Source organism: Alnus glutinosa, chromosome 1 (genome assembly GCF_958979055.1).
Source record: "Alnus glutinosa chromosome 1, dhAlnGlut1.1, whole genome shotgun sequence".
NCBI lineage: Eukaryota > Viridiplantae > Streptophyta > Magnoliopsida > Fagales > Betulaceae > Alnus > Alnus glutinosa.
Window position 1 is genome coordinate 22439300 of NC_084886.1, and position 8246 is coordinate 22447545.

Consider the following 8246-nt stretch of genomic DNA (forward strand, 5'->3'; position numbering starts at 1 on the left):
CTCAGTGTTTTCCTAGAATGGCATAGATGTAATTAACAAATTATATCTATGTCCTTTTGGATGGTACGGATGTAATTTTTTAATCAAAAAAATTATATCTATGTCATTTCAAGAGAACACAAAGAGATACTCTAGCATTCCTCCTCCTATAAACTCTCTTGAATTTCAATTCCAATGATACTTGATTTCTTTGAAACTAGATATTGTCTACTGTCTACTATTTCAAAGTATAAAAATTTTACGTGTACTTTTAATTGCTTACTTTATTTTTTATTTTTGATCACTTTCACTTTTTTTATTTAAAAAAAAAAAAAAAAAATCTCTTGTTGATAACTACATCGTGTCTCATTAAATTCGATGAGACTATAAAAATTTATAATAATTTTAGATATTTATCCGATTAGAAGTTCTTATTTAAGGGATAACAAAGAAAAGATGTATAAACATTTTCTATAGAATTGTTTTTTTTTTTTTTTTTCTCCCACATATATACATTGCTGTTCACTATCTAAATTCAAAAGAAAAAAAAAAGTTACTAACTCATTTAATCTAATTTAAACGTAAAAAATATCTATTATGACTACTTGTATATTTATTTAAATGGTTTCAATCTATTAAGTAATCCCAACAATGTCCCATCAATACTGAAGGGGAGAGCCCATTACAGTATATGACTTATCCGGTTATCCCTTATATTTTGGTGAAATGGAGCTTATCTGTTAAAGAAAATTCAAGACAATTTTTTAAAAGCCATACAAATGAGATAAATATATGGATTAGGATCTTCTATAATTATAAGTTTGGATTCTCTACAATTTATTTGCATTTTAGGGTTTTCGAGCATTAAATTTGGATCAAATTGCATAATTTTGATCGATTTTAGACACTGAAACTTTTAAAAAATACCACATTAAAAATGTGGTATATTACAATTGAGAATTTAATATATTTTCATCCAGATTCTTGCTCTTTATGTTGAAAATATGTTTTGAACTAGAAACTGCTTTTTGATTTTATAAAGAAGAAACGTGTCTGCAAAAATAAAAATAAAACCTTTGAAAAAAAAAAAAGAAATATATATATATATATATATATATATTCTTTCTGACTGCCTCGATAACATATCACTTTTTTATTATGCATTTAAGTATTTTTGAAATGTTTCTATGCCCAGATGCGGCCAAGTTACGTAATTTGAAAATCTACAATTTATTTAAAATTATAAGGATCCGGATCCACAAATATGAAACTTGACAATTTGAGAGGGAGTATTTTCACATGGTAGATATAATCTTAGATGGAAATTAGTTCCACAAAGAAGTAGTACATAAATAGTTACACATTGTAACAAATGTCATCATGTCGATCGGAAGCAACAATCTGCATCAACTATATAAGGAAATTATGTAAGTTTCGAAATTGAACAGAGTCAGGATTACAGTTCTTGGTAAGGAAAATAGTATTCATTCGGTTTACATATTTAACTTACTACATAAATCTCTGCAACAATCCCTTCCTAGTTTGGTCTCATACATCATGGTTACTCTTCTTGCTTGCTCACAGTGAGCCTGTGGCTGCAGTAGGACTTGCAGAGAAATTCGCACCATTGCATTCTTGGGCAGCAGTGCACTCTGAAGATTTCTTGCTCAGGTTGTATGGCGCTGCACTCATTGCCCTGCATGCATGAAGAAAGGCCTCTAATCAATAATACCTTTCTAATGCCCGTTATAAAGTGAGGTGTCAGTGTCAGTGTCATTTCTATCAGTTTAAGCTGAGCTTTTAGAATAAGTGATAATTTAATACGAGTTCGAACCTTACATCTATCATTCACCTCTCATTTCAATTACGTATCTCACATGTTAGACCTCACTTATTAAGAGAAAGTTTGAACCCATACGTAAGGTGTCAGTGTTAGAATATTAACTAAATGATTAAATTCAAATCTTCATATCAAATAAGTGATGGTTTAATAGTGCCAATATGCAATTAAAACTCAAAATCCAAACTTTCTAACTAGAGAATATTCAACCAAGTTTGCTGGCGGCAGAGGCAAGGAAGAAATATCGTGCTGCCCTCAAATTGGATGCCCTGATCATTTTTTAAACCATATCCAATTCAACACACAACCTCCAAATAAAGTTTAAAGATGGCTCCTGTGACACGCAAATAGGTAGATAAACAACTCCAATAATCATAGGTCTTTATTTACATTAAGAAGGTCCTTTCCTTGTACACCACGATCTAATGTTTTCAAGGGTTAAGGTAGAACAGAAAATGCTAAACGCCTTCTCTTTTGCTGAGAGAAATTGTATAATAACTAACCTCTCCTTGCGCTTCTCCAAAAATCGAGCCAAGGATGCTTTACGAGCCTGTGGAACAGCTGCATGGAAAATCGAATGTCATTCTTATAAATCTAATCAGTATTAATATTCTTAACGATCAGACATACAAATTGAAAGCTTCAGGTTTGAGCTAAATAATGCATGCTGAAAATTGAAGCCTCCTTTGATTCTAACATATATATTGAAATAAGTTAAGACTTGTTCACAGCATTTACATGTGCAAGTGTTGGGGTAATCACAATGTCCATGATTAACTGCAATATGTTTCAAATATGCTTAAACAAATCGTCGCATAATTATGGGGTTCTTCATTTCAGAGTTTTATTTCCACGACCCTTCAGTGACTAGCTCTTACCAGATGGAAATATAGGGTTTACGGGGACAGATCCCACCACATTAGCTATTTTCTGAGGCTCCACTTTGCTAACAGGAGTACTTGGAACTCCGCTTGTTTTAGCTGCCATCAATTCATCATTGCTAGTGGACCCACTTCCCGACTGGGCACCAGTATGTGAAGAAACAGATAAAGGGCTAGAAAGGCCAGAACAAGGCTGTGTGTTAATGGGCTGATTTACAGGAACACCATCACCAGTGGCCAATTTTGAGTTAGGTGCCTGAACTTGAGCTTTTGGATGTGCTGTGTTAGAAGTTATAGCAGATCCATTCCCAGCCAAAAACATAATAGCCTGAGCCTGGAAAACATGCCCCAATCTAAGCTCACCAATGACCCAAGAGGAAGTTGATAACAAGCAGAGTTTTTGTAGTGTTCGTGTTCTGTGAGTGGGGTGTGGGTGTGGGTGTGGGTGTGTGAGAGAGAGATACCTTCTCAGGGGTTATGTCTTCATAGACATGCACGGCACCTGCATAAAAGATGGTCAATTGAGCAGGAGATCCAGAAGCCTTGGCGCCGTTCCTGCAGAAGATATTCCATATAAGACATTTTGTTCCAAATAACTATTAAGTTTGCAAGTGAAAAGTAGTCATTAAATAAGTTCATAAGGATAAAAAAGAATACCATGGTTCAGTTATCCCAGCAATGGAAGCAACAGTGGGAATAAGTGAATGTGGAGCCGCAACCGGAATTCCTCCAAGTAATGGTTGCTTCACGGTGGCACCAGCCAAATTCTGACCAGTAGCAAAATGATTCTTGAAGAAGGGGTTTCCAACTGAAACTGAAATTGCTTGGTTTGAAACAGAAAACATCTTCACATTATGAGGACGGTGCACAGAATGCACATCATGTTGCACAGGATAAGATGTCAGGGAAAAATGAGTGCCACCTTGCCTATCCTGGTTGAAGGACTTCTATATAGTAAAAACAAAAAACCAATGTAGGGAGGGCAACAACATATCAGTTAAGACTTACAGAAAACGATATCATGCGGATAACCAAGGGCGTACTTCAACAGGACATGAAAATTATTCAGATGTTTTTGTATAGCAACTGAAAGCAAAAAGTTATGGGACATAAGCTAAGTAATTATATCACAAACATCAAACTTCAAGGTCAATATATATATATGTTTCTAAAATGATCTTTCTTATACCCTAAGAATGACTCGATTCAAATACTGGGTTAAACAATTTATATCTCTTTTTCCTTCTTGGCGGTAGGTAAAACAAATTAAACTTGTCTAAAATGTCATCTGTGCAAAATAAAGCCTAATGATTTCATTTCCATCTAATGCTCGAAAACCCCAAAATGCAAATAAATATATTGAATAAGAAATGGAATATTATCAAACCTGGATTTCACCCATAGACCGTTTTTGACTAGCATCAAAAGCATCAGCAGTTGAGATATTCATAAATCCAGATGACATGAGGGGATCGGAGGCAATATTTTTAGTCTTATCTTCTTGAACAATCTTGAAAGACATCAAATGAGAAAGGGCAGAGACCTTGTTTGAGAATTGCCATTGTACACCTGCACATTCAGTACATCCTACGGATCCTCAGAAAAATGACCAGCAATGTTCAGCTAGATACACTATATGCCTTTCCCCTATAATAAAACAGACACGGGAAGAGAGGAAGGAATAAATAAGAAAGAAAAAAGATATAGGAGACCAGTTTGCAGAGATATATTGGAACACAAAAGTCACAAACAAAAGCGTATGATGGTATTCCTTCTGGGTATCCACAAATTGCTTGCTATTAAACAGCTCAACAAGTAAAATCAACAAAACTAATAAGGATTCATATAATTACTAGTACAGAGGTTGATATTTGAGAAACTTTACAGGCAGCTATATGTTAAATATACAATTTACTTCCGACATGTTGTCATCCAAATAATTCTAAACTTTATGCACTCCAATTAAAAGAGGAATAGGTCTAATCTGTAATATTCAAACAAAGACTTCTAAATCAAAAACAAACAAGAACTTCTTTCTAGAAAATTGCATCAGCCTAGAAAACCATTTTATTTTTGTCCATTAATTCAATTTTACCAGCCATGCGCTCATAAATGACCAACTACAATGAAATAAGATATACACCCATAGTTCATGATAAAAATTTGAAGACTCGAAACTAAAATAAGTCAGGATTTCCACTCAAAAAGAAGAAGAAAAAAAAAGGTCAGGATTTGTAACAACGAACAAATAAACAGGTACCTAAAGGTGGAGCTAGTCCAAAAGGAATAGCTATATGACAATAACAAACCTGGGTCTGTGTACCCATCATTGTTAACCTCCTCCTTCACCACAGCCAATGGTTCTTTCGAGCCCAAACCCAAGAAATCTCTCTCCATTTCAGACCTTCAATCACCTACAAAGACAAAATTGGAAAGAAAACCCACCTCAAATCCACAGCTTATATCCACTTTCTTCACCCACCAAACCGTCCTTCGTCACATGAAATGAGAGAGAGAGAGAGGCAAAGCAAAAAGCTTTCAACTACAGAAAAGGCAGAGAGAGAGATTATCTGTATTCACGTAGGAGTGTTTCTATAAGATCTAAACCGTTGATACTTTTTTAAAGAACATACTCCATTAGCAGGTGGTTGGGTTACCGATATATCCGGTCGCCTGACCGGCTGGTCCAGTATCGTACCACGTGCGTGGGTCTTTAATTCACACATTTACCGATTTACCATATAGGTTCCCACCTGTCGGTGGTACTGCAATTTCGTACTACAAAATACTAACATCTGACACGTATTCGTAACACGTGACGAGTTTTGCTCCTTAATTTGTTGTAGACTACGATTGGAATTGTAGTAGGAGTTACCGATTAATTGGACATGTGTGATGTACTACTCGCCGTTCATTTAATAATGACAACTTAATTCATACAATACCTGATTAGTAGAGAACGCTACGTACACCGACGGGGTGGCTGCGTATTCCGTGCTGTTTGTGCCAGAATCAGACATACACGTGGCAGTACGAAATTTGAGGCACATAGCTCAAGAAGAAGTTGCTATACATTTCAACATTCAAATTTGAGATAGTTTTAATGGAGTTTATCTCTACGAACAGATTTTGAACTTCATAAAAGTTTTGAAGATTCAGAACCTAAAATGTGTTGGATATACATAAAAGGAATGGAGAAAGATCTTGATTATATACTTTAAGGCTTCTTTTGGGAGTAAATATATTTTGGAAAGTTTTTTTTATTTTTATTTTTTTTGTGTTTGATATGACATAAAAAATGTGGTCAAACGAAAAATATTTTGAGTTAACGAAAAAAACTTTCTTTAATTTTCGTAAATAATTTTTAATTTTTTAAAATCGTAAATTATATTTTTAGTTTAAACTTCTCTTTTTTGCACGTACTCTCTTTCAGTTCATTCTCTATTGCAGTCAGAATTCATCGAAATTTATCGTTGGCCGCTGAAGGTCACTAGAATCCACTGCTAGAGCTAGCTGGAAACTGTCATCTGCCGCCAGAGTTTGCTGGAATCCTCTATCGGTCACCAAGCGCCATCTATATTTGTCAAAAGTCGCGCGCCCACCATTTTTTATCGCCTTGGGAGGTTGCATGCCATTGTCCGTCATCATTGATTTCTCGTACAGGCTAAACACTAATATATTTTCCAATAAAAAAAAAAAAAAACATTTCATATCAAAACAAGTTGTGCCTAAATTCACAAACTCAGCTGTTAAATAATGAACTATTAGGAGACATAAATAAGTTCGGCTCTAATTCCACTAGCATCTGGGAGACACATAATATTGTATTATGTATTTTAATATTATGTAGTTCCTTCCGGCTAGCCCTCAACTGATCAAGTCACAACTGGTTACATACTTTTATGGTATTCCCAAAATACAAGTACCTATATATTTCGTAAAAATTGATTCACAGCATTTCTTCAGCTGTCCTTCCAGCTATCTAACGGTCTAAAGAGAAGAAAGAAAAGGAGAAATGAAAAGGGCAGTGAAAGAAGAGCTTTAAAATAATAAAAATAATAAATAAATTAAAAAAAAAAAAAAGAAAAAAGAAACGACTTTCATTCCCCCATCACCTACCTTTCTTTCCACTCAATTCGAGGCAAAAAGTTTTCCTCTAAGATTCTCCTCTTCTTTTTCTCACTCTAATTGAATAGAGGTAAAAGAAAGGATAAGCTGTGGAAATCAATTTTTTCTAGCCCAAAAAAGAGAATTTGATTTATGTGTTTTAAGAAAAAAAAAAAAAAAAACTAACTACAGCATATTTTTTATAATTGTTCTAACAGTTCAAATTTAATTTCAAATTTTGTGTCAAAAAATAAAAAGGTGAAATTAAATCTGAATTGTTAAAAAAATATACTAAAATATGCTATAATTTTTTTTATAGCACCTTAACCACGTCTCAAGGACATAGTATTTTTGCCGTTGCGGATAAGGATTGGGAGGGGCAAATGACTCCCTGGCCTGCCTTTGTTCAGAACCTTAATTTTTAAGTTTTTGGAAACTAAAAGACTAATGGCTGCTATATATACTGAGATTTTGTGCTGGTTGAGCTTTAAAAAGAAGAGAAATAACAACAAATTTACAAGAACTTTAAATGGAGGAAGATTGAACTGTGTGGTGGGTGTCAATTAATTTAGGCAGGAAAACTAGATACTTGACAGACATCCAAGAACTTTAAACCAAACAAATTCTATTCATATTAAAATAATAATAATAATAATAATAATAAAAGAAAAAAGAAAAAGAAAGAAGAGATTATGTTTGTTTCTCTTTCTAAAAACAGGAAAACAAATATATTTTGCTTAATTTCTTTCAAACTGATCTTTACCTTAAAAAAAAAAAAAATATATATATATATATAGCTTTTATTTCCAATTTTTTTTCGATAATAGAAAAATTATGCAAGAGAATTCTCATATTAATAGCTCATTAATATTCTACGATGAGTGAAAATATATTTAGAAATGGTAACACACCATGCCGTTTTCAAAAAAAAAAAAAAAAATTGGATCTTTATTAATTCTGTGAGATGTGCCTGAGCCATTTGCAAGATGACGACGAAAATCACAAGCGCCACTTTACTGCAAATAGTTTTTAATCAATAAAATTATCTAGAGACCAATATTTATGTTTAGATTACTTTTTTAATTCCTATGTGTTGATAAATATATATTTATATATTTAATTGTAGGAAATATATAATTGTACTTATATGAGATTATGGAAAACAATTATTGTATTGAGCCTAGTCGAATTCTAAACGAGCTTGTTTGATGAAGATTTAGAGAATTTATCAATAAATCCTCTAATATTGTATGAAATATATAATTTCTGTTTTGTTAAATTTTTATTTATTTCGAAGGGGCCGGGAAGGGAGAATCTAAACCAAGATCGAAGAAGGGATATGGGGCTGTGTGAAAAGATGTTAAAGGGGAGTGAACAGTTTTTTTTTTTTTTTTTTTTGTTAATGATTAAAATAAAGCATTGGGTAGTACTGTAGTTAC

The 8246-nt window shown here is 33.3% G+C and overlaps 1 protein-coding gene across 4 annotated transcripts; it reads right to left on the reverse strand.

Moving 5' to 3' along the window:
• Positions 1-1366: 1366 nt before the first annotated feature.
• Positions 1367-5301, reverse strand: LOC133877149 (protein TIFY 6B-like). Of its 4 annotated transcripts, none has more exons than XM_062315403.1 (7): positions 5010-5301; positions 4088-4287; positions 3358-3644; positions 3165-3255; positions 2698-3034; positions 2323-2380; positions 1367-1675 (listed from the first exon to the last, which is right to left on the reverse strand). In XM_062315403.1, the coding sequence occupies exons 1-7, from the start codon at positions 5095-5097 to the stop codon at positions 1558-1560; spliced, it is 1179 nt and encodes a 392-aa protein (XP_062171387.1). In that variant the 5' UTR covers positions 5098-5301; the 3' UTR covers positions 1367-1557. The 4 variants fall into 4 exon arrangements, with proteins under 4 accessions (XP_062171387.1, XP_062171382.1, XP_062171400.1 ...); XM_062315398.1 differs by having other exon boundaries at positions 3358-3647; XM_062315416.1 differs by having other exon boundaries at positions 3358-3647; positions 4961-5301.
• Positions 5302-8246: the final 2945 nt, after the last annotated feature.